Here is a 26,736-nt window from a genome sequence, read left to right as displayed (position 1 = left end):
TCCCCTCCCCTCCCCTCCCCTCCCCTTTCCCTCCCCTCCCCTCCCCTTTCCCTCCCCTCCCCCTCCCCTCCCCTCCCCTTTCCCTCCCCTCCTCCTCCCCTCCCCCTCCCCTCCCCTTCCCTTTCCCTCCCCTTTCCCTCCCCTCCCCCTCCCCTCCCCCTCCCCTCCCCTTCCCTTTCCCTCCCCTTTCCCTCCCCTCCCCTTCCCTCCCCTTCCCTCCTCCTTTTTTTTTTCTTTTCTTATCTCTTCTTTTTCTCTTTCTGTTTTTTTCCTTTTTTTTTTTGAAACATCTGCCACCCAGGCTGGAGTGTGGTGACGTGGCATGATCATGGCTCACTGCAGCCTTGACTGCCTAGGCTGAAGCGATCCTCCTGCCTCAGCCTCCTGGGTAGCTGAGATCACAGGCATGCACCATCATACCTGGCAATTTTTTATTTTGTTTTTTTTTGTAGAGAGAGGATCTTGTTGTGTTGTCCACACTGGTCTTGAACTCCTTGCCTCAAAGGATCCTCCTGCCTTAGTCTCCCAAGTAACTGGTAACAGTTGGGAGCCAATGTACTTGGCTAATTTTTTTTATTTTTTATTTTTGTTAGGCTGGGCAACTCCTGGGCTTAAGTGATGCTCCTGCCTCAGCCTCCCAAAGTGCTGACATTACAGGTGTGAGCCACTGCACCCAGCCTGAATTATTTCTTACAAGTGCATGTAAATCTACAATTACCTTCATAAGAATTTCAATTAAAAATAATCAAGCAGAATCCTATAATTCAGGAAAAGACATCATGGCAAGCCGCATGAAGTATCCTTACAGCCCTTCCCTGCCCATTTCTCGGGGGGTTCGAGGTCTCGGGGTTTCTTCCGCTGACACCCACCCTCTCTTCTCACAGTTGGAGAGCACTCTCCTGGCATTTTCATCCGTGCGCACAGTTGCTTCTCCTCTGGACGCACAGGCATCGTGTCTTTAACAGAACTGGAGCAGGGCTACTTAGCAGAGGGAGGCCAGCGGCCAACAGAAGACCAGAGCGCTGCCCACCCGGAGGTGGTCAGTCCCCACGGTGTGCAGCTGTGTGTGCTCAGGGTGTGTTCTCACACACAGCTTTGCAGAGTGCGATCTCTGTTGTGTTTAAAATCCAGAAGCGAGTCCTCCAGCAAACCTACGATGAGTGTGTTGGTCTTTCCCCAATGTTTTATGCCTGGGTGAAGCAGCCACTTCTCTGTGTGTGCAGCAATTGAGCAAAATTGATTTACAAAAACTCTCCTACTAATATTTGCCTAAGGAGGGAACTGGAATTTCATTTTGGTTGGGGGTGGGGGTGGTTAAAAAGAGCATGCCTTGCTAGGACCCTCTTAGAGTAGAACATGCAAGCTCTCCCAGATCAGTTCTCAGAGTCACTGAGCTGTGCACAGGCTGTTCAAGGGCATCTCATTTGTCTTTATCTCTTCTTTCTGGACCTTGTGTTAAGGAAAGACATGGAAGCACCAATAAGAGCATTGTCGTAGAGAGATTTGGCCATGAACCAGGATTGTAGCAAAGGGGTGACTTCTCTCACTACCACCAAGTACTCCAAAGAAGCATAGAATCTAATGAAAATAGATGTAGTATCAGGATAAGCTCCTATCTCCCTCCTATTGCTCCCATATTGCCCAGTAAGCCCCATAAGTTCAGAAATTCTGATTCCCAGGTCCCTGAACCTGCACATCCTGCTCCTCCCTCCACACCCCTGTGCTGGGGAGGGGAGAAGAGGTGCCCACAGATGCAGCAGGGGTGCTGTGACAGAGCCGGGAACCAGGGTGCTGGTGGTCCACTGAACTGGACACCTGGAGAGGTGGCTGAGCAGCAGGTGGGGGGCGTGCGTCTTCACTGGGGTGGGATGGGGGTTGTGGTGAATCATGCTGAAAAATGCAGAGGCAGCAACTGTCCTCACCAAGGAGAGAGCAAGATTTGATTTTTAAAACAAATGAACAGCCTGAGGCTATTTTTTTTTAATGAAAATGACCATAAATGTGCAATGTGTGCCATATGAACAAGACCACCTCACAAAGTCCAGCACATTCCCCTCCCTTCCTCCTCCCTAGTCAGGGCAGGATGGCCTCCCCAGATTCCAATCCCGTTTAGTTGTCAACCAGATTGAGGCTTGGACCTCGGTATAATTGCTGACCTAGAAATTCATGGAAAAATCCAGGCCAAAGTATAAAATACTTTATTATTGTCTAGGGGAACAGGGAAGTGGAGATTGTGTGTGTATATGTGTGGATGCACGTGTGTGTGCGTACGTGTGTATATGTGCGTGCATTATATCACATCTGGAGAAACAGCTCTGTGTAATTAACCTTTATTCTCTACCTCTTCGGCAAAATCCCTGGGTTTTGTTTCAAGGATAAATTTATTGTCATTTTCCAAACATGAATCCCCATTCTATGTCATGTAAAGTCTGCAATCAGCCGTTGGGAGTCTCAGGTTTCCCTTGGGGATATGTGGAAACTAAGCCTCGCCCTCACCCCTCCCGAAACACACACACTCTTCTCTCTCACCGTGTCAGCTTTTTCAACTCAGCTTATTAAAGGCCTTTAAAAAGCTTCTAAAACTGTTCCTTCAACTTTGTTCTTTGTTCTTCCACGCCTTTGTTCTTTTGCCAGCCATGAGCTCAGGGGGCTGCCTGGCGGGCCTGAGCCTGGGGAATGCAGGGCCGCGGGTCCACAGCTGGCCGTGCCTGCGATGGAGCAGAAGAGGGAGAGGTTCGTTTTCCAGGCTGCACCACGCTGGGGGTGAGCGGGTTCACAGGGAGCCAGCAGTGGGGGGCACCACAGCCTGGTGATGTCAGACACCAGCGGTTCTTTCACAGGAGTCTCTCCAGCCCCAAGCAGGAGCCTGTTTTCCTTCTGTGTGCGCAGCTAAGGCCCCTGGAGGGGCTGAGAGTGGGGGCTGAGTCTTCCTGGGGCCAGGGCCCCCCACAAGGCCTCCGATGAGCCCCAGAGGGCCTCCCTCTCGGGTGTCCAAGTTGCAACCCGCTTTTTGGCCTTGTCCACCCTATGGTTTTCAAGGCTGGTTAGAACTTGCTAATGTTAAAAAATATGTATTACCTGGTTGTCGTCTGGCAGTTTAAAATACGTGTGTGGAGAATAACAGCCTAGACTGCACCCTTGCTTGCTTGGGAAAGGTTCGAAAAGGAGGTGCCGCTCTGAATCCCTCTCACATCAGGAACTGTATCATTTGTTCACAGCGTCGCTCACTTGCCCATGTCCAACAGACAGACGCCCGTGCAATGCAACGTGTTATTTGCTGTCTGCCAGTGAAGCTTGACCCCCCAGGGGCTGAGTTTTGCCTCAAGAAGGTGAATGTGGATGTCTTACGCTTCCCACCCTTCCACAGGTCTCCCCCCCGGTCATCATTTCGCAATGAAGCTGTTCGTAAAATCGAATCGGTCAGGATACAGTTAAGTAATATAACAGTAATGGCCCCAATGCAGCAAACGACTAAACCACAGCACACAGGAGAACAGATTTTAGAGCAAGATTGTTCTTGCTAATTTGCAGTTTCAACAAATTGATATCCTCCTTTTTGCTTCTTGTGTACATTTTTTTTTTTTTTTTGGTCACACATGTGGTTCTATCTTAAAAGACAGAATTGTAGGATAGGTAATATTCTACTCAGAAGTCAGAGCTAGGTCTCCAGCTCTGTGAATTCTGTTTGTCCTTCATCTGCAAATTGGGGATAATTCTTATCTACCTTCCTAATAGGTGTTCATGAGAACTAAGGTAAAACAAGTAAAACATTTAGGATGAGTAAGTGCTGAGTGTATTTTAATGATTAATGTTATTAGTATAATCAAAATTATATTAGTTTTTCAAAATCATAATGATATGTCTCAGTGTGAATATACATATTTACTATTTTAACGTATGTAAAAATATTCATCAAGTCAAAGATATCTTCTCTTAATCAAAACCAAAATAATTACTTCATGTGCTTTGAGGAAGAATTAACGATGAGAGCCTTTAATGATTGGAAGATGAAGCGCCTTTGCTCTGAAATCTGACACAGAACAAGTATGGTACATGAATTAGGTTTTGTTACATTTTTATCCTCTTACCTTTGTAATTGCTTCAAGTTGTTTCACCACTGGTTAGAGTGATTTGAGAGGGCAAGTTATGATGCCAAAATGATGTCAATGAAAGTCTGGACTAATGACAAATGATGTCAAAACCTGAGAATGTGAATGCAAATTGTAGTTAGACTAAAAAAAATTAATGTCAAAAAGCATATTAAGCTAACACTACATTTGAAAGACTTTATGGGAAAAATTAGACAAGATGAGTTATGTGCCATATAACAGTGTCTCAGTCCTCTCTATGCCTGCCTTTTTTAGACAAATTGATCATAAAAATTAAATGCGGTTTAATCTGTGTCTTCACCGTACTGAGTGAAGTGGACAATTTGCCAGTGCCCAGAAGAAACCAGGCCCTCCTCCATTGTCCCTGCATGAAGCCCAGAAGGAAACTTCAGACCATTGTGTAAGACCTGGGGGACCTCTGAGTCCCTGTGTGAGAGCTGGAAAAGGTCTTGGTGGGGGGCGATCACCAAATCCCAATCCCTCCCTTTATAGCATGCAAAATTGAGGCCCTGGTGCTTCATGTGACTTGCTTAAAGCAATATAGCCAGCTAGCTGCAGAGCTGAACAAGGAGGCCTGTTCCATTGTGCTGCGGGAATTCTCAGCCCTCCTCCCTCCCTGGTCTTCCCCATCTGGGCTCTTCTCCCTCCATTCCCAGCTGACCCCGCCCTTCCCTCCAGTGGTTATTAAATCCTAACATCCTAGGCAGGGGTTGGCTTGGGCCCTGAGGAGCAGTCACTAACGGGGGCAGCTCCTGAGGAATGCGAATGACCCAAGGACTGGCCTGGGAGTCACTCCTGTGTCACGATCTGCCTTGTGCTCTGTTGTTTCCTCTGGCTCGGTGATTTGGCACTGCTAGAACATCACAGGCCTCAGAGAGCAGGTGGAGAAGACGCCTTTTGGACTGGAAGCCCGCCCTTCACAAAGAGGCCAGCCCTAGATGTTGTGTGTGGTTTCCTTCACGCTGTATTTTAGCAATGACTATGCTTTTGATCACAGCCTGATAAATGTCCCAAAGGCCTGACTCAGAGCCCCACTCTGGAAATGACGCAGGGGGCAGTGAGGCCAAAGACACAAATCTGTGCCGGTGGGCACTCAGGGCTTCTGTCTGAAACGGCCACCTCCAGGCCTGCTCTGGCCTCACACTCCCTGTGCCTCCTCTTGGGGTGGTGGCCGTATGTGGAGAACTGCACCCTGGTGGAGCGCTGGTCTACCCCAGCCTCCCTTTCTAGCCTAGCACAGCCATGCCTGCAGTGTTCCCTCCTCTGAATCTGCCAGATCCTCAGTGACTTGAACTTGGACCCTCATGAATCCCCACCTTGCTGGTCTCAGTGACTCTCTGCTTACCTGCCTTGTAGCCCAACTGTGTTATTGCCTCCGAATCCCCCGTCACTTGAATATTTTTGTGGTTCTTTGTTTGCAGAGGCCTCAGAAACTAGGTGATTTTAGAAAATAAATATGATCTCATTAAACCTACATGTTGACCCGTCTTGTGAGCCAGTCTCTTAAATTAGGGCATTCCAGAGGTGGAAAGAGACAGCCTTGCCATTCGTTTGAACAGACGAACGTCTGTCCGGTCAGGTAGAGATGGGGACTTTTTCATAGATGACCCCATCTCTCCACGAGGTTGAAATATTTTCTCTTTCTCACCGTTAGGTTAATGCATAAAGTCTCCCAATTAAATGCTAAAAAGTAACATACTTCTCCCAGTGAGGATTCCTGCTATACACGGGCCCCTGCATGGCAGGCAGATCCCTTCAGGCTTCCCTGTAAAGATGAGGAGGGTGATGCCTCCTTCCTTTCGATTGCTGTTGAATTAAGCCCATATTCTGCATTGAACGGAGGCAGAAACTTGGGAGTATCCTTTCGGAACTCAGAATAATTGAGAACATTCTCAGTCGTAATGAGCGTTACTCATTAGTCCAAAGCTCCCAGAGTCAGAGTGGAGGGAGAGGGTCGAGTGATGAAAAGTTGAGAGTTTTCCTTGTCATTCCTTTAAGTCTGAAACCAGACATTCTAGCTTTGAAATACCTGTTTCTGAGTAGCTATAGGAATGCTCTATGAGGATCAATGTCACTGTTCAAAATTGTTTAATATGGTGATGTGATGAACACCAACCAGATCAGGCTAACTGATCACATATGCAGGTCTCCTGAGCTCATCAAGCTGACAGTTGACAGAGATGTGCATTGTTGGACTAGCAAGAGAATTGGATGGCTCCCTGATGTATGTTTTCCTAGCACCCAACACTTCAGCTATCATAATCTTCACTCAACATCTTTGTGATTATTTGTGTAACATTTTTCCTCCCCCATAGGCTGTAATCTCTGTGAAAACAGACCTTGTCTCCCTGGATCACAGCTATATCCACCAAGGCCTGGCACAATGCCTGGCATTCAGTAGGCACGGATGAATGAATGAGAAATGGATTGATGATGGATGGATGGATGGATGGTTGGATGGATGGATGAATGAATGGATGGAGCTCAGTGTATTCATTTTGTGGTCTTGCATTCATCTTCCAAAGAAAACATATCAGGAGTAGCATGCTGACACAATGTGGAATTGGGGAGAAATTGCCTTCCTCCAGTTTAGTTGAAGAAAGTCTCACAAGTAATTTTTAGACATCTCTAAAGAGTGATGACCATATTTTCCTGATTAAATTTCTTTTCTATGAGCGCTTTATTTAGTGAAATTTCACTTCTGATATTTTCTTCTGTCTTATTTCATTCTAGTCTGTATTCTAAGTTTGATTATTTGTTGTTTTTGTTGCTATAATGTCCCAGTATCTGTGGCAATGGGCTGTTTATAAATTTTACCTGAAGAAACTGCATAATTGTCACACCTACCCAAGATATCATTGAGATGTGATGCATTCTTTTGGGCTGTCATAACAAAATACCACCGACTGGGTGGTTTAAGCAACAGAAATTTATTTTCTCGCAGTTCTAGAGGCTGGAAGTCCAAGATCAAGGTACCCCAAAGTTTGATTTCTGGTGAGGGCTCTCTTCCTGGCTTGCAGTCAGCTGCCTTCTTGCTGTGTCTTCACATGTTCCTTTTTTTTGTTCACATGGAGAGAGAAAGAGCAAGTTCTCTGGTGTCTTCTTATAAGGACACCAGTCCTGGATTGGATTAAGGCCCTATTCTTAGGACCTCATTTAACCTTAATTATCTCCTTAATAATCTTATTTACAAATACAGTCCCATTGAGGGCGAGGGCTTCAAAACAGGAATTTGGGGAGAAGGCAACTCAGTCCATAATACACGACAAATGGAATTCCTAAGACACTCCAAATTCTTTGCCTTTGGCTCTAACGTTGCCCATCACCCTGTGTACATGTGCAGGGCTTATCCATATACCCTTTCAGGTTGAACAGATGCTGTGTCCTGCAGCCACTGGAAAGTCCAAGGTAAAATTTCTATTTTGATAACAACTGTTACTAAAAAATGAAGAGTGCCTTTCTGGTGGGTTTGTGTCTAGACCCTGAATCTGTGTGCCCTGTTTTGAAATAGAACATTATGTGGAAACATTTATCAGATGGGTATCAAGCATTCTGCCCAGTTTTCTATGACTTGGTTTGGAGAATGGACTGACCCAAACCTTCAGAAGAGAACCCCAGGGGCTTTCAAGAGGCTGCGGAGGACGTGTAACCATCCTATGTGGAAAGAAAGCCATTTTCCTCTACCTCCCCTCTGACTTCCACCGCCTCCCAGGTTCTCCTCACCTGGACGACCGTTGCCTAGCTTCCAGAAGCACAGCAAGAGGCTGCTGGCTTCCTCTTCTCTTTTTTATGTTCAGGTAGAGCTGAAACCATCAGGCAGGAGGATGTATGTTGACTTGGAGTAGACAGACCCACCAAAGTCATGTCTGCCCTTGGCTCGGCCACAACTCTGGGACTGAGTGGCGGGGAAGTGGGAGGAGACACCACCACCTCTGGCATCTTGAGAATGGACATTCCCTGGTGCAAGTGAACTGGGCTCACAGTTTCTTGAATGCCCATGATTAAAGAAAAAATGCGCCGTACTGCATAGATAGGACTGAGTCTGTTCTCCATTACGTATAAACTTCTCCATTATCATATATGAATCCAAGAGGCATGGTGAAATGAAATTTACATCTCTATTGTTAATTACCAGTTTCTTTGTTCTGTAAAGGTGTTCTTCTACACCCATCAACTCAGAGGATATTATGATTTCTGTATCGATCATTTAAAATGCACCAAAATCAAAAAGTAACAAGATTTCACGTTCATGATGGTTTTTCTTTTCCCACAGGAGTGAATTCTACCCATGACGATACCATATTCTTGCTTCTGAAAGGAATAAACCTTTAAAAAGAAATGAGTGGTTGTCCCAGTTACAGAAACGGACTTTTTAAAGCCCCAAGCTTGCGATCATTACCATTTGTGGATAGAAACATGGCAAAGGGGTTTTCAATAAAAGTTATACCCCTAAACAGATAACCTTGCTGCAAAAGAAACTTCATGCTTCTGCTCAGAGACAGGTGTCTTGCTAAAATTACTTCTCTGTTTTCTGTTCCTTCACAGTGGAGATGCCATCGCCTTTGAAAAATCTACTAATTATAACAGCATTATCCAACAGGAAGCAACAGTGAGTGTTGAATCAAATAGATTTACTATAATAGACCTAGACCCAGCAATACCAGTGATTGCTTAATTTGATCCAGCTATTTTTCTGTGTGTAATGTTCTTACTCCGGGTAACCCCTAACTGTTCACCCATCTGACCATGAATGTTCAGTGCCCACCACTTTCCATACACTGTGCCAAGACAGACGTAGTCTCTGTCCTTAAGGAACCTACTGTTTGGCTGCACATTCCCTGCTTAACTGTGTTTCTTCAGCTAAAATTAAAAAGGATATATAGGCTGTTGGCAATAAATGTATCTGAAGTGTCTCCCTATTACAGTTACAGCTCTTTGAATTAGGACACCAGAACTATGAATAACTAATGTACGACATCATGAGTTGATTTTATTTTAGTGGGCCAAAACGGTATGATAGTACTTGGATACTGCTTTAGTGCGGGCTGCAAATTACCATTGACAGGATGGCTTCCACAACAAACATTTATTTCTCACAGTTCCAGAGGTCGGAAGTCCCAGGTGCCAGCATGGCCAGGTTACGGGAGGGCCCTCTTTCAGGTTGCAGACAACTTCTCATTGTGTGTCACGTGGCGGAAAGAGAGGGAACAAGCACTAATCTCATTCATGAGACCTCCACTTTTGTGACCTAATTACGCCCAAAGGCCCCACCTCCAAATACCATCACTTTGGGATTAGGGTTTTTTTGTTGTCGTCGTCGTCGTTTTGAGATGAAATCTCATTCTGTTGCCCCGGCTGGTTCAAGCATTATCCTGCCTCAGCTTCCCAAGTAGTTGGGATTACAGGTGCCCACCACCACACCGGCTAATTTTTGTATTTTTCGTAGAGACAGGGTTTCACAAGTTGGCCAGGCTGGTCTCAAACTCCTGGTCTCAAGCGATCTGCCCCCCTCGGCCTCCCAAAGTGCTGGGATTACAGGAGTGAGCCACCACGCCCAGCCGGGATTAGGACCTGGGCGGGATACCAACATTCTGTCCATAACAGATACTGTCTTGTTGACAAGTGTCATTGAACAGGTAACCTTTTATAAACGTGTTTTGTGACCAGCCTTCATGAGGGCTGAATAGGTTGTGAAAGAACAGCTAAAAACAAACAAAGCCCCTCTGCTTAAGTAGAACACAGTTGTGTAGTTGGGAAGCTAAGCTAGACGTGGAACAATGGGTATCATGTCGAATGGGCAGTTCAGGCCATGGGTGGTTTAGGAACTCCAAATTGGGGTGGGGAAGAGGGGTTATGGGAGGCAAGAGTGAGTAGGGAGCACTGCACTAAAGAGTGTGGTTCCTACTGTTGCTGTGACAAATTAGCACAAACTCAGTGACTTAAAACAACACAAATTTATTACCATACAGCCCTGGAAGTCATAATGCCAACACCATTCTCACCAGACTAAGATCAATGTGTTGGCAGAGCTGTGTTCCTTCTGGGCATTCTGGAGAAGAATCTATTTCTTCCCTTTTCCAGCCTCTGGACGTCACTCCCATTCCTTGGAGTTCGAGACCAGCCCGGCCAACATGGCAAGCCCCATCTTCAAAGCCAGCAAAGGCAGGCTGAATCCTTCTCGCGCTGCAGTCTCTCTGGCTCCCTGCAGCTGGGAAAGGTGGCTCTCCCTAAAGTACCTTTATGATGACATGAGGCCACTTGGATAAGGCAGGAAAATCTCCTGTCTCAAGGTCCTTAACCTGAATCACATCTGTAAGGTCCGTTTTGCCATGCAAGGGAACATAGTCATAGGTTCCAGGGATTAGGACACGGACATTTCTGGGGTGGAGAGGCCTGATTCTGCCTGTCACACCGCCCTTGAGCTGGTGCTGAAGGGGGTCGCTGGCTCCTCTCTTAGGAGGGTGTTCATTTTGAGGGTGTAGCCTGCATTGGAGCCAGGAGGTGATGACAAACGTGTGTGGAACCCAGCGTGCATATGCTGGGGAGAAGTGCACTGGGCGAGATAGGTGGAGAGGACCAGAGGGCACAGAGCTTGTTGATGCTAGGCAGAGAACTTGGATTTGACCTGGGAGACCGTGGGGCACCATCGAGGCATCTTCAGAAGGAGAGTAACAGGATACATTTGCTTTGGGGGCAATAATTCTGGGAACAGTGTCTTCAAGGATGCAGGAAGGATCAAAGGCATTCAGGAGAATTGATGGAGTAACCCAGGGGAGGTAGATGGTGCCTGGTGGAGCAGGTGATGGTGGGAAGGCATCACACATCAGACTCCCAGGAGCTGACACCTAGTGCGTGCTCATTAAAGAATGAGTACGTGAATGGTAGCATGTATCTCTAATGACATTTCTTGGGTCTATCGAAAATCTCAAACTGCATTTAATATACCTAAAGAATCTACGTAGAATTTCTCATTTTTTTCTTTTTTTTCTTTTGGAGATGGAGTCCCGCTCTGTCACCCAGGCTGGAGTGCAGTGGCCGAATCTCAGCTCACTGCAAGCTCTGCCTCCCGGGTTCACGCCATTCTCCTGCCTCAGCCTCCCGAGTAGCTGGGACTACAGGTGCCCGCCACCTCGCCCGGCTAGTTTTTTGTATTTTTTAGTAGAGACGGGGTTTCACCGTGTTAGCCAGGATGGTCTCGATCTCCTGACCTCGTGATCCGCCCGTCTTGGCCTCCCAAAGTGCTGGGATTACAGGATTGAGCCACTGTGCCTGGTCTCATTTTTTTCTTTGTCATTTTTCAGATACAGCTTTTTTTTGGATACATATTTGTCATTATGCAGTATTTATTTATTTTGCTTTTTAGAGACAAGGTCTTGCTCTTTTGCCCAGGCTGGAGTGCAGTGGCACGATCCCAGCTCACTGGAGCCTCCAACTTCTAGGCTTAAGCCATCCTCTCACCTCAGCCTCCTGAGTAGCTAGGACTACAGGTGTATGTCACCATGCCCAGAAATGGGTTGTTTTTGTTTTTGTTTTTTTGTTTTAATTTTTTTGTAGGTTCTTACTATGTTGCCCATGCAGGTCATGAACTCCTGGCCCCAGGCAATCCTCCTGCCTCAGCCTCCAAAAGTTCTGGGATTGCAAGCATGAGCCACCACACTCAGCACATTATTTAAAAGTTGGTGGATTTTTAAAGACTGATATACAATAGATGTATATATTTTCTGGATACACGTGATATTTTGATACATTTGTATACTGTGTAAAGATCAAATCAGTATAATTGGGATACCTATTGCCTTAAACAGGTATCTTTTCTTTATCTGGAGGCAGCCAAATGATTCTCGTCTGGGTATTTGAAAATATCAAATAGATTTTTGTGAACTATAGTAACCCTACTGATTGCTCAAAGCCTAGGTCTCATTTCTTCTGTCTGTCTGTCTGTACCCACGGATCAACTTCTGTGCATCCCCTTCTTTGCTTTGTTAAGTTGTTTCCACACTGGAATTCTTCAGCATGCTTCCTGAACGCCTTCTGCTGCAGAGAATCTTCTGCAGGGATCCACACTTTAGTGGCTCTGTACTCTACTTTTACTTTAGGTTTCTGGTTGTTTATGTTGTAAAGAAATATTTCAATTTATGATTTTAAAAATATCGTTTGTGAAAGACCAATTCTTTTCACAGTTTTTAATGAAAGGATTATGCCTATAAGTAATGTAGGGACCTCAGGGAATTGACTTCAGGAAATCATGAATTTGCTCTTTATTATGTTGTGTAATAAAACACTTTTATATTCTCCCTGTAATCGTTTCTTGAATATCTTAACAGCACATTGTCAGATGTTTTCTTCTGAACAGGTGAAACTGTGTTATATGTGCCATGGTGAAATGTAGAGATTTCTGTAGCATTCGACAAAGAACTGTCTGCCTAAGGCTGCAGTTCTCAGCATGGGCATGCAGAAGGCTCAGTAGGGAGGCTGGTTATACATCTGGAGTTCTCGTCTCATCAGACTCACCACAGGCCTAGGAACATGGATCTCAAGTGCCCCAAGGGATTCTGATGTGTTTGAGAATGCTGCTTTGGGAATACCAGCAGTAACACTCAAGAGAACATTGGCATAACCGGGAGGTCAGAGTGTGCGTGCACTGGAAAATATGGATGTAGTCGGGGTCTTGCAGTATGAGAGGTTAACCCAGAGTTGAAATCGAGGATTCCTCAGTTCTCTAACAGAAGCACCTATGATCAGGCCAATGAGCTTCACGGAATAGCTCCATCCTTCTGTATGATCAACTTGAGCATCACCCATACCCATATACGAGAAGACCCATCTTTTTTTTTTTCTGTTTCAAATTATTATTTTTTTTATTATACTTTAAGTTCTAGGGTACATGTGCACAACGTGCAAGTTTGTTACATATGTATACATGTGCCATGTTGGTTTGCTGCACCCATCAACTCGTCATTTACATTAGGTATTTCTCCTAATGCTATCACTCCCCCAGCCCCCTACCCCCTGACACGCCCCGGTGTGTGATGTTCCCTGCTCCGTGTCCAGGTGTTCTCATTGTTCAGTTGTGTTCTCATTGTTCTCACCCACCTATGAGTGAGAACATGCAGTGTTTGGTTTTCTGTCCTTGCGATAATTTGCTCAGAATGATGCTTTCCAGCTTCATCCATATCGCTACAAAGGACACGAACTCATCCTTTTTCATGGCTGCATAGTGTTCCATAGTGTATATGTGCCACATTTTCTTAATCCAGTCTATCATTGATGGTCATATGGGTTGGTTCCAAGTCTTTGCTATTGTGAATAGTGCCTCAATAAACATACGTGTGCATGTGTCTTTATAGCAGCATGATTTATAATCCTTTGGGTTTATACCCAGTAATGGGATGGCTGGGTCAGATGGTATTTCTAGTTCTAGATCCTCGAGGAATCGCCACACTGTCTTCCACAATGGTTGAACTAGTTTACAATATCAACCACAGTGTAAAAGTGTTCCTATTTCTCCATATCCTCTCCAGCACCTGTTGTTTCCTGACTTTTTAATGATCACCATTCTAACTGGCGTGAGATGGTGTCTCATTGTGGTTTTGATTTGCATTTCTCTGATGGCCAGTGATGATGAGCATTTTTTCATGTGTCTGTTGGCTGCATAAATGTCAAGAAGACCCATCTTCTGATGACTCCGAATAAAGCCAATATTCTAAAATGTGGTGTGAATGAGGCTTAGACAGCATCCAATGGAGAGACCCCTTTGAGCTCTCCCCTCTGTGTTCCTGCTTTATGTATTTATTTAGACATCTATACCCCTACGTCATTCCAACAGTATTAACGGGAGAAGTTTTAACATGGCATCTCCATAATATTGTGTGCATAGTATGCATTTTCTCCAGGGAGAGAGTTAGTTGCTTTCATCAGATTCTCAAAGAGGTTCAGAATCACAACAGAGTTATGAAGGACAGACTTGAGGGCACCGAGAGGACAGTTGAGCATGCTGTCTAAACTTCCGTGATCCTCAGTGAAGTACTGGTATATACTGGTGCATCGGAGAGGAGGAAGACACAGTGGTGCCTGTTTTCCGGTGTGTGCAGCACTGCGTTTCCGGTGTGTGCAGCACTGCGTTTCCGGTGTGTGCAGCACTGCGTGTGATGGTGGCTGAGCTCACTCCTTCTCTTAAGGGTGGGAACAGGTGATCAGAGAAGCTGCCCTGCCCTCAGATGTCTTATAGACAGAAACGTACCGCAACCCACAAAAGCAATTTTATAAGTGGGTAGCTTAGTGAGGCTTAGGGTGCGTAAGGACTGGGCAGGCTAAGGATGGAATGCTGACCTTGGAACTATAGGGTCAGAGAGTGGGTCATAAGTTGGAGAGAAAATGAAAATTCACAGTCTGGTGTAGCAGGGTTGGCAGCTCAATTTTCGACTTGGAGGAATTCTTTCATCCTACTTTATTGTAAAGGAAATTATTCAAAAGCAGTCTATGACAACGCTGATGAAATCATTTCAAATCAAATGGATTCCCTTTATTCAGACCAGGAGGAGCCCTCATGCCTCCCCGTGCCCAGAGGGGACAGCAGCATGAGTGACACAGGGAGGCAGGAAGGAATGTTGCACTTGCTTTCTGCCATGCCACCTTTCTTCCTCCTTCCCATCCTATAATTGATTCTTTTCTTTTCTTTTTTTTTTTTTTTTTTTTGAGATAGAGTTTTGCTCTTTGTCGCCCAGGCTGGAGTGCAGTGGCACGATCTTGGCTCACTGCAGCCTCCACCTCCCGGGCTCAAGCAATTCTCCCGCTTCAGCCTCCTGAATAGCTGGGAATTACAGGTGCCCGCCACCATGCCCGGCTAATTTTTGTATTTTTAGTAGAGACGGGGTTTCACCGTGTTGGCCAGGCTGGTCTGGAACTACTGACCTCAAGCGATCCACCCGCCTCTGCCTCCCAGAGTGCTGGGATTGTAGGGCATGAGCCACCATGCCGGGGCCTGTAATTGGTTCTTCTAAAGGAAAGTCCATGCTCCTCATTTTCCTTGTTGGCAATGGCCCTGAGAGTTCTCATACAACCAACCATTATGATATAGGCAGGATGACCCAAACAGGGTATGATTTTATTTCAAGGAGGAACAATTACATGGACAAGGGTTGTAGAAGTGTATTTGTGATATTACGTAATTCATAGGTAATAGTCTTATTGTACATTGCTACAGAGGACTTATACATAGATGATCCCAAGAGAGATACATTTGGTAATATATTAAATCCTGTCCCTTCCCTGATGGCCATCGTTCATAGAATTATAGACAAAAATTAGCAGCATTTGGAATAAAATGAGAGGAAAGCTGCTGGAATCAGTAATGTGTGCAGAGGTGTGGCTAAAAGGTTACATACCATATTAACTTAGAGTAGTGTGATCATAAGATGATTTATATGCCAAAAAAGTATTTTATTTTAAAGACATAATCCATTGCACAAATGATTTTTAGTGTGAAGATCATTCACCGATGAAGAGAGACCCGGTTGGATCCCCTTTGTCTGAATTCAGGAGATGTCCATTTTTGGAGCAAGAGCTAGCAAAGAAATACTCTTGTAATGTGGTAGGTTTGCACTCAGGGGACGATTAACCTTTCATGCTGTGTGATGCTTAGGGCAGTAAATAGCTTCCTTTTGTGCCTGTGGTCATAGTTGTGTCACATGGAATAATGTTTGCCTTTGCCGGACATATGAGGACCAGCAACCTTCCCTGGCTTGATGGTGCTCATGAAGTTTAGGGTTCCTATCACATCCTACGGCAAGGCTCCCCCTGGGACTGCCTCTTCCCCAAGACAAAGAAAGGAACAGATACATGGATTTTCTAGAAATTAGGGCTGGGGAATTATGGAGGGGGAAAATTGAAGTTTAGAAAAAAACATGTCAACATTTGTTGGCCTTTGTAGTGGTAGAATAAATCTGCAAGTATGAGTTATGACATTGAAATGAAAGCTACATGAACTATCAGCCTCTAAGGTCTGCATTCATTTATAGAAACAAACAAAAAATATGCTATGGCCCAAGTGAAGAGCCCAGCTATTGTCATTTGAGAACTGCAACAAGAGCGGCCTCTGAGAGCTTCAGAAAAGTCTGTGAGGATCAGTTCATTTCTGAAATGGCCCACAAGCTGAAATAATTTTCCATATTCTTCCTAGATGGCCTTCCTTGCTGATGAATACTGCAACTATTGTCGAGACATTTTACGAAACGTGAGGAACCAAGAACTTGAGAGGGTAGGGTTTTATCTATAAAATACAAGCCTTTATGACTCATTATTCATCATTTTTATTTGAAGAGACCCCATCAACAGATGTCCAGTGGTAGCCCACTGCACTGAAGTGCTTACATTCTATGCACCTGTGTTGTAGTCATTGAGTTCTTGAAGGTGACATTGATATTCAGTGTAATCAGTTGGAAATTCTCCAAGGTGCTAATACAGGTAACTTTAGGCTCTAATACAAATTCAGCTATTTTTTAGATCCTAATTCCACTCATTTTGAATAAAGTATTGGTAATAAAATTCACCCTGGAATTTTCAATGGTGCTGAAGAGCCATTTTATTGATAAGCGCTAACTGAAGATGGAGTAGGACTTCGCAGCTGAGTGATCTGGCATGGGTATTGTCACGATTGGATTTTATCCTAGAATTGACTGTGGAAAACATGAATAAATCTTTTAGCTATTCTGAGTTTCATCATTTTCAGTGTGAGATGAAAATCCAAGGAAACAAGTGCACATTCAAATGAGAATTTTTTCCTGATGCTTTAGTATATTCTAAGCACTTCAACTTTGGGTGATAACGTTCATTCAGCACGATTGCGTTTACTACCTACTCGGCGTAAAGCATTTTAGTGAGGGAAAGACCAGGATGCCTTCAGGATGGCCCCTGTCCTGTTGATGCAGTGTTACAAATATCCATCCACACTGGATATCTGACATATTCCTTTCCTTCTTCACTTACTCATCAAATACGTATTTAATTCCCACCCCGTGACCATTACCAGGACTAGGAAAGTATTCTCCATAAGGTTTGAGAAGTTAGTAGTCTGGTAATGAAAGGAGCAATGTTACCCAATAAATATGATGCAATGTGGAAAGTTCTAGAATAGCTGCATGATTAGACTATTCTGGGTGCCCAGAGAAGGCCAGGGAATGCTTCCACAGCAGGCCACATTGCTGCTGACTCTAGTAGGAAAGGCAGAGGTGCAATAGACAGAAAGTGGGGTAGGAGAGGGATTCCAGGTGGAACCCACAGTGCAGGTAAAGACAGCATGATGTTCACAGGCATGATGTGACAAAAAGGTCACTATGACTATATTATTTCTTTTCTTTTCTTTTCTTTTTTTTGAGACACAATCTTGCTCTGTTGCCCAGGCTGGAGTTCAGTGGTGCCATCTCGGCTCACTGTACCTCCACCTCCTGAGTTCAAGCGATTCTCCTGCCTCAGCCTCCCGAGTAGCTGGGACCTACAAGCGCCCACCACCATGCGGTGTGGCTAATTTTTTGTATTTTTAGTAGAGACGGGGTTTTACCATGCTGACCAGGCTGGTCTCAAACTCCTGACCTCAGGTGATCTGCCCACCTCGGCCTCCCAAAGTGCTGGGATCACAGCCGTGAGCCACCGCACCCAGCCTAGATTTTATTATTTCTAAAGAAGAGAAGCCAGAGGGGAGGTGGGAAAGTAGGCTCATGCCAGAGAGGGCCTCGGATGCCCCAGGAAGAACTCTGACTTATTGAGAAGACAGTGGGGGAGCAGTGACAATAGGGCTTGGCTGTCGTGGAACAGAGAGGCAGCGAGGAGGTTTTGTCACAGTTGAGGTGAGAAGCGACAAGGGTCGGTTCTGAGGCAGTGACAGTGATATCAGAGAGAAACAGGGGCAGGTTAGAGAAATATTTCAGAGGATGGCACAACAGGTTTGGTGACTTGGACGCGGGTAGTAAGGGGTGAGCAGAGGTAGGTCTGTGGTGGTGGCTCCACCCAGGCCCCCCTTCCCCAAAGCACCATGCTCCAAGGTTACCAACCTGAGAGAAAAGGGATTGCTACACCCTGTGTTGTATTTTTTGGAGTCTCTTTGGAGAAGTCTTCTCTAGAATTCATGCCCTGATAACAGGATTTTAAATCGGGGCCTGTGGCCAGGTAATTCAGGAGTTGACCCTAACTTCCTTGACAACCTACGTATGGGGCCAGCGCCTTGTCTAGTGTCACTGGCAGGTCCTAGCACCAGGACCAGGGGAGATAAAAGGTTGTGATGGCTTGCAGTATCTGAGCCTGTGGAAATCCCAAACAGGCAAGAGTCTCTATTGGCTGCAAAGCTAATCAGTCACCTGGTTCAAGAACGGAAACTGAAAAGTCAAGATAGGAAAAAACAGAAAAGAGGAGCCGCCATTTTGATGCTCCACGAAGTTGTCCACATAAGTCTTCAGAGAAGGCTCCTGTGTAAAACCACACCAGTCCCCTTTTCCTTCCACAGTCGTTAGGCGACTTCTAACTTGATGGCAAGGAGGAGGTCTCGTAGATTAAGTACTATCACACCTCTCTCTGAGCTGAAAAATGATTGAGACAGTCAGTCAGTCAGTCAATGAACATTTGTTCTCTCTCGGCTGTGCCCTGTGGCGCAGTCCTCATCCTAGTATAATCAGCTGGGGCCCCCTTGTGGTCAGAAACAGCTTCCCTTCTAGAAACTGCCTTCAAGAAAATATTAATAATGTTCTACAGTATCCCATCCAACTGGCAGATGCTTTCAGATGGGTTGTTGGAAAGAATTCTATCAAAATACAGCTTGGAAAAGCTGAGAGGCAAAGCTTTACATGCACTGGAACAAAATTCATCCCATTGTCATCCGGGGCTAAGGAAGCATCTATGGGAGGGTTAGTCTTGCGAGGTGGAAAAAGAGTTTTGGCGATATGCTCTGTTACTTACCCAGGTGGAGGACTTGCTTACTTCCTTCTGGAAGTCTCTGCAGCAAGACACAGTCGTGCTGATGTCATTGCCTGACGTGTGCCAGCTCTTTAAATGTTACGACGTCCAGCTGTACAAGGTAGGAGGACACGTGAGTCTCTAGGGTATATCCACTGCAGAAATTGCCGGCAAATGCTGGGTTTGGACCCACAGCTCCACCTCTCTGCGGTCCCCATGGTCCTCTCAGGAGTGAATAGTGGGGTGTGTGGACCAGGAGCCCTTTGATCTCTGCCTGACACTCAGTTTTCGTTTGTGAATTACCTCATGGAAACCAAAAGCCAATGCACATAGTGACCTCTGGTTCCATACCAGTGAAGTCCGAATTGAGTCGAAGTTCTTTCTCTGGGAATTTCTGGAAAATAAGATATTTTAAAATGAATAATTGGAATAATTTTGTAATATGCATAACTGCCAGGGTTTTTGTTTTGTTTTGTTTTGCTTTGCTTTGGTTGAAGCTCTGTCTCTAAAGTGATTGTATTTGGAGGGTTGTATTTGCAGGGCCAGGTCTGTATCTTTTCTGGGTTAAAAATGTGTTCTCCTTCGGCGAGTCACAAGCCTTACCTTTTATTTTAGTATTTTTAAGGAAATCATCTAGTACTTCTAAGTTTTCAACACAAAGGTTGAAAACTGGGAGCTGGGTTCAGCCCTTAAATATGTTTGGTTTGACCCACCTAGTACTGGCCGGCATTGTGTGGTTTTTTAAAGGTATTTGAATCACTTAACAATCTTTGAAAAATACTTGAGGCCGGGAGCAGTGGCTCACGCCTGTAATCCCAGCACTTTGGGAGGCTGAGGCAGGTGGATCACGAGGTCAGGAGTTCGAGACCAGCCTGGCCAAGATGGTGAAACCCTGTCTCTACTGAAAATACAAAAAAATTAGCCAGGTGTGGTGGTGTGCACCTGTAATTACAGCTACTTGGGAGGCTGAGGGAGGGGAATCGCTTGAACCCGGGAGGTGGAGGTTGCAGTGAGCCGAGATCGCACCACTGCACTCCAGCCTTGGTGACAGAACAAGACTCCATCTCAAATAAATAAATAAAAATATAGGAAAAGAATTCCAACTGTGGCTGCACCAGTCTGACATCCTGCATGGGAAGCAGTGGCCAGGCTGCGTGATGCTGCCCCGTCAGACGGGGTGGGGACCCACTCTCAGACTTGTTGAGACCCGCCCTGTCCCTGTGGCATGTGTGAGCTTCAGTCACACCTGCACCATCAGCAGAATCATAGTGTCTTGATACTTTTGTTGTAGGGAATTGAGGATGTTCTCCTTCATGACTTCTTGGAAGATGTTTCTATTCAGTACCTGAAATCTGTGCGGTTATTTAGTAAGAAACTTAAGCTGTGGCTTCTTAATGCTCTGGAAGGTTTTCCAGCCCTCTTGCAGATCTCCAAACTCAAAGGTAGGTTTCAATGAAAAAAAATAAATTCTGGGCCGGTGCAGTGGCTCATGCCTGTAATCTCAGCACTTTGGAAGGCTGAGGCAGGAGGATCACTTGAGCTCAGGAGTTTGAGACCAGCCTGGGCAACATAGTGAGATCCTGTCTCTACAAAAAAAGTTTTAAAAATTAGCTGGGTGTGGTGGCACGCACCTGCGGTCCTAGCTACTCAGAAGGCTGAGGCAGGAGGATCACTTGAGCCCAGGAGGTTAAGGCTGCAGTGAGCTATGATCATGTCACTGCACTCCAGCCTGGGTGACAGAGCAGGACCCTGTCTTTAAAATAAATAAATAAATAAATAAATAAAATAAATTCTGTAAGCATAGAGGAAGCATCTGACTTTCACCCTGGGCGGTAGCTTTTAGCTGCTACCCCGTGCACTCAGCTACAGTCCGGAAGACCCAGCCTGCTAAGGGTTTCTGACTTTTAGTGCTGGTGATGGATTTTTGTGCTGATCCAGCCACACCCTTTTAAGCTATTTCTCTTGTGATTACTAACATGGACTCAAAAGTCCAGGTCAAGGTGTTCTACGTGGGGATATTCACCAGGGCATTCACGTCTCACACCCGAATTGCACCATCTCTCTGCTGAGTTAATTCTAGAATGCTTTCCCCTTCGGTCTGACTGCCAGGCTGCAGTCTCTGAATGCTGCTTCCACCAGGCTATTTATCTGTTCAAGGCCTGCAGTGGCTTCCGAGCGTGAGCCTGAACTGCTCTGTCACCTGGTCCAGTTCTCTATCAATCTGCCCTCTTTGTGCCCCTGCAACTCCGTGTTCCTTCAAAGGCCAGCCCACACCTGCCATGCCCTGTCAGATCGTCCTGGAAATACTCACCTTCTCCCTCTCACCTTTGTGAAGTTTTTCTATCATTGCCTGAAGCTCTCCAACTCCCCACGGGGTCCCGCCCTCCTTGGCCAGCTCAGGGCCATTTTCTCACCAAGCCGGCACCAGTTATTTCCCCACGTTTTTATGAGTCTTGCTTCCTTTGCAGTTGTTTCCTAGGTAGTGCAGATAGGGGACTTCTCAAAGTGCCTGTATCATAGGACCGTGTCTAATCACCACCAACCCTCGCCCCCGCCCCACACCCCCAGTGTGTTCACTACTCACGCTGAGTACCCTGATCCAGTTTGCCCCACTTGGAAATTTTAGGGACGTTGCAGAAGGTGACACTGGGACTTGCTGCAAAGGGGTCCAAGGAGTGGGGAGCAGAGCCTCGCTCCAGTTTGCCTGTGCTCCTTTAATACCTGCCTGAATTCAAGCCTCTATCTCTTCACTCTCTAGGCTCCTTCGGCAGTTTCCTAGTTGGTCATCCTGCTTCCATCCCACTCCCCAGCCACACTCTCCTGCACCCCCAGTGATCATTCTAAAACAGCACTTAATCAATGACCAACCTTCCCTGGCCTCCGCTGCCCAGACGGCCCACTCTCCTCCACTGCTGTGCAGTCATTCACAGTTTGGCCTCTGGCCCCATCCCTGTCTCCATCTCCCCAGGGACTCCCATGACCCAACAGTACTCTTCAGCAACACTAGACTGGCTGTCCCCAGAAAAGGCCCTTATTCCTGCCATTTTCTATGCTTGGACTGCCTCCTGCCCCATTTCTCCTGGCTAACTCCTACCTACGCGTCAAAACCCAGATTAAATGTCACCTTCTCAGTGAAGCTTTCCTGGATGCCTTCTTCCAAACAGCCTCCCTTTCTTCCTTGTGCTCTCACATCACATGGGAGCACCTAGGCTGCTTTTGGGATGTGTTTTCTTATCTGGTGACCACCCTCCGGAGCACGAGCCCCTTGAAGAGAAGGGCTGTCCTCTTGCATCCATCAGCTCAGCAGCCATCCAACAAATAGCTACTGAGCAAGCACTGCACGAATGTTCTCCCAAATATTTGTCAAATGAATGAATGCGTTCAAGAGGAGAATACCTGTTTCTGTGTGTTCCCTTTTCATCCTTTCCTTTCCTTTGATTATTTTCCAAGGAAAGCACTGTAGGATGAGAAAGTTGGGGGTGCTCAGGATTCCTGGGTGAAAACCCTAAACTCCTCTGAGTACCTGTCTTAGTCCAGTCTGGCTGCTGTAGTAAAATATCACTAACTAGGTAGCAGTAAATAAACAACAGAAATGTATTGCCTGTAGTTCTGGAGGCTGGGAAGTCCAAAATCAAGGCACCCACAGATGGGTGTCTGGGGAAAGTCTGCTTACTGGTTCAGAGACGGCTGTTTTTTTGCATTGTCTTCACATAGTGAAAGAGGCAAGGGGTGTCTCTGGGGCGCCTGATCCTCTTCATGGGAACTCCACACTCAGGACCTCATCGCCTCCCCAAGGCCCCACTTCCTAACACCGTCACAATGGGGGTGAGGTTCAACATATGAAATTGGGGGTGTGGGACACAGACATTCAGATCATAGTAGCACTCATGTCAGATGCTGGGGCTACTTAATGTTTCTGGCACATGAGGACATTTCAGCCAAGTGTCCCCTGCCAGGATCTCGTAGCCACTCAGAGAGGGCCAGCAGACAGGGCGTGGGGAAGTTGCAGTTTAGCCGGCTGTGCCTTCCTACCCCAAACATGCGCCTTCTCTTCCCCACTGCCCACGTGAGAACTTGAAGTTATCGTATTAATGGCCATGTGTGTTGTTCTTAACAGAAGTTACTCTATTTGTCAAAAGACTAAGAAGAAAGACGTACCTTTCCAACATGGCTAAGGTAGGTTTCAGCCAAGCAGATAGGAGGGAACAAGGCGGTTTCCTGAAAAGAGGTGAAAGCTCTGAGTCCCTGTTAAGAGCGGGTGGTTGCTCTGTCCACCTGGAGGGCAGAGGGCAGGCAGGGTGGCCTTGCCTGGCCACTGGCAGAGGAGTCCAGGTGGGCCCCCGTGACTGAAAGCTAATAGCCTGCCCCCTTTCCGCCCATCCTCAGGAAAGCTCCAATCTCCTGGCTCTCTCTGGGCAGGAGGGAAAGCAGGTCAACATTTAAAAGATGCCCAATGTCCTGGTGTGGAGGGCTCATACCTGTAATTCCAGCACTTTGGGAGGCCGAAGCAGGCAGATTACTTGAGGTCAGGAGTTCGAGACCAGCTTGGCCAACATGGCAAAACCCTGTCTCTATCAAAAAAAAAAAAAAAATACAAAAACTAGCTGGGCATGGTGGCACGTGCCTGGAGTCCCAGCTACTCGGGAGGCTGAAGCAGGAGAATCTCTTGAACCTGGGAAGTGGAGGTTGCGGTGAGCTAAGATTGTGCCACTGTACTCCAGCCTGAACAACAGAACTAGACTCCATCTCAAAAAAATTAAAAAAAAAAAGTCTGAGGGAGACCCCACAGAGGTGCCAGTGTCAGAGGTAACAGGGCGTCGTAGCAGAGCCTGTGACAGACAGACAGACATACCCTCCACCCGTGTGTGTGGCCCTGTGAACTCAGTGTGGCCAGGCCGCCAGTTACTTCAGCTCTGACCTTTTCAGTCCTGGGTTGATGCAGAGAAAGGTTGAGAAGGGCTGAAGAGAAGATTCTGTGATGCTGGCACCCGGCTCGTGGGCCGTCAGGAGTCTTCTCCCAAGTCCTGCGAGTGCCCTATCGGGACACAGCCTGGGGACCATCATTCTGCTCCAAATCAGTCTCCACTGGGAGGATCCCAGCTGTGGCTTCTGTGACCCCGAGCGGGGCCCCACCCTGCCAGTGCAGAGCCCTCCCCAGACTCTGAGCTCAGTGGGGTTGTGTCTCACTGCCAGTCACAGCCAGTCATGTTCTGCAAGGCTCTCACAGTCCTGACTCGGTTGGTCTGGAAATGACCCGGCAGCGTGCTCTTCCTCTCAACCCACCCAGAGCAGCAAGCGTGGGTTCTGAAGCCCGTCCCTGCTCTGAGCCTTATCTTCCCACTTACTGCCCCTCAGGAAAGTTACTTCGCGCTCCAAGAACCCTCAGTGTCCTTCTCTGTAAAAGGGAGAGGTAACTCGTGCCTTCTCCCAGGACTGCTGTGGGGACCACCAGCTGCATCCCAGGCAGTCAGTGTTGGGGACTAGATTGTCCCCATTTGACAGATGAGGATATCACCTCCCAGAGGCCAAATTCCTCGTGGCCAGTGCTCCCACGAGGAAGGGACAGCCAGCTTCCGAATCCCACAGCCGTTCCCTCAGGATCACTGCAGCGTCTATCTACGCCTTCCTTGTAGAGGCTAAATCCCCGGGCTCCCTCGCTAGAGTCATCCGGGCGTGGGGTGAGTGTGGTGCAGAGAAGCAGCAGCAGCAGCGCCAGACAGCCTCGAATGCGTCTTCCTAGAGATGCGTTCTTTCTTCTTCCAGAATGGCAGTTCTAGAATGTGTGCAATTTTAACCTTTTCATTGTTTAAGATTCATTTTTAATGGGTAATACCCACATCAATGTTTCTTTCTCCCCCACAACAAAAATGTTGGCAATCTGGGGAAGAGTTAGGCAAAAGTAAAATGACAAGATTGAATTAAGTGTTATGCCTCCCCATTATCTTTAGACTATGAGAACGGTGTTGAAAAGTAAGAGGCGTGTCGGCGTTTTGAAGTCAGATGTGCAGGCCATCATCAATCAAGCCACTTTGGCTACTTCTAAGAAAGCCCTGGCAAGTGACCGGAGTGACGCAGATGAACTGGAGAACAACCCAGAGATGAAATGTAATCTTCCTTCTACAACTTGCTTTATTGGCGTGTCGGGCATAGGTTTGGGGCTAGCATGGCCATCGTTAACTCATGAATTTCTTTTTTTTTTTTTTTTTGAGACGGAGTCTCACTCTGTCGCCCAGGCTGGAGTGCAGTGGCCGGATCTCAGCTCACTGCAAACTCCGCCTCCCGGGTTCACGCCATTCTCCTCCCTCAGCCTCCCGAGTAGCTGGGACTACAGGCGCCCGCCACCTCGCCCGGCTAGTTTTTTTGTATTTTTTAGTAGAGACGGGGTTTCACCGTGTTAGCCAGGATGGTCTTGATCTCCTGACCTCGTGATCCGCCCGTCTCAGCCTCCCGAAGTGCTGGGATTACAGGCTTGAGTCACCGCGTCTGGCCATGAATTTCTTAATAGGGGTAGAACTTTATAACTCTGATGTTCTAAGTTGGCTGCTCACACTTCTCTTCCTGTAGTGGGGTGATGAACACCCCAGGGAATGCCCTGTCCCTGTGCTCCCAGGACCTACTCCAGGGCCAGACAGGGCAGCAGTGCTGATACCTGTTAGTTGAGTTAATAAACGACCAGATGAGTGTGCTTGCTGCTTGACAGTGTTTATCTCCAGAATATCTCCTGTGGGGGAAAAGTTTAGTTCCTGCATCTGTGTCGTACACGCACAGACTCCTGTGTCTCCTCAATCACGCCTAAATTGCCTTGAGCTAGATGTCTGCCTTGCCACATTCTCCCATCACTCTTGTTACTTGCAATGTGAAGTTTAACAATGGTGCTTTTACCATATTTCATTCCTTTCCAAACAAGCGATAGGAAGCAGGTGGATATTTTTGCCATTTGCTATTGATCATTGTCGTTTTTCAAGAAAACAATCCCCCTGCCATAAAGAGCTCACATTGCTGGCTGGTGTGTGTTGTTGCGTCCCTGGGGAGTGAACCTAGTGGCAGGAGGAGCTCTCCAGACTCAGGGAGGACCTGGGAGGCAGGGAGCTGCAGCATGGTTACCGATTATGAATTAGGGGTGTCTCTAGGCCCTCCTATCATGGCTACGGGGAGGGTGCCAGGCTCCCCTGTGTGTGCCCTCTCCAAACACTCCTGCCGGGATGCCCCAGGTAAGTCGAATGGCCTTTCCCTCTGTGGGCATAACTCCTTGCTAGTACTCTCAGCTGTGTCTACAGCTGCCCGCTCAGTTCCCATGAACCCCTTCAGGCTGGCGCTGTGTCTTCTCACCCGGGGCCACCCAGCATTGCACTGGCCCGCAGGAGCACTTCAGTGTTTCGTGACTTGAGGCATACAGAATTCAGGAGTGCACAAAAGCACCACCTGTAAATTAGCCCATCCTCTTTCTTTCACCTTGAAGTAGGGCTGGCCATGGTAGGGTTGTGCCAGTTATTAAAATACTAAAATATATCATCCCTAGTTGTTGGTAAATGACCTCTGCCTGCTCCCCTCCACTGTCCTGTCCCTTAATAGTGTCCCCTGGCTGACACCAATCCCAGATCCTCCCATAGGGCACTTTTTTTCCCCCCACCAATCCAGCAACTAAAAGGTTAACACGGAATCCAGCAGGCTTCAGAGCTGTTAGGAT

At 46.8% G+C, this 26,736-nt stretch overlaps 1 protein-coding gene across 1 annotated transcript in view; it reads left to right on the top strand.

Moving 5' to 3' along the window:
• Positions 1-26,736, top strand: part of RFX8 (regulatory factor X8) — a 76,582-nt gene that overhangs the window by 35,699 nt on the left and 14,147 nt on the right. Inside the window, exons 5-11 of the mRNA XM_015112972.3 lie at positions 8,655-8,718; positions 15,589-15,699; positions 16,288-16,365; positions 19,057-19,170; positions 20,341-20,491; positions 23,167-23,225; positions 24,998-25,154. Coding sequence (XP_014968458.2) covers positions 8,655-8,718; positions 15,589-15,699; positions 16,288-16,365; positions 19,057-19,170; positions 20,341-20,491; positions 23,167-23,225; positions 24,998-25,154 — 734 coding nt within the window. The remainder of the gene's footprint in view (positions 1-8,654; positions 8,719-15,588; positions 15,700-16,287; positions 16,366-19,056; positions 19,171-20,340; positions 20,492-23,166; positions 23,226-24,997; positions 25,155-26,736) is intronic.

The sequence above is a fragment of the Macaca mulatta genome, chromosome 13 (assembly GCF_049350105.2).
Source record: "Macaca mulatta isolate MMU2019108-1 chromosome 13, T2T-MMU8v2.0, whole genome shotgun sequence".
Lineage (NCBI taxonomy): Eukaryota > Metazoa > Chordata > Mammalia > Primates > Cercopithecidae > Macaca > Macaca mulatta.
The sequence above is the reverse complement of the archived record's forward strand: the minus strand, read 5'-3'. Positions and strand labels throughout refer to the sequence as shown.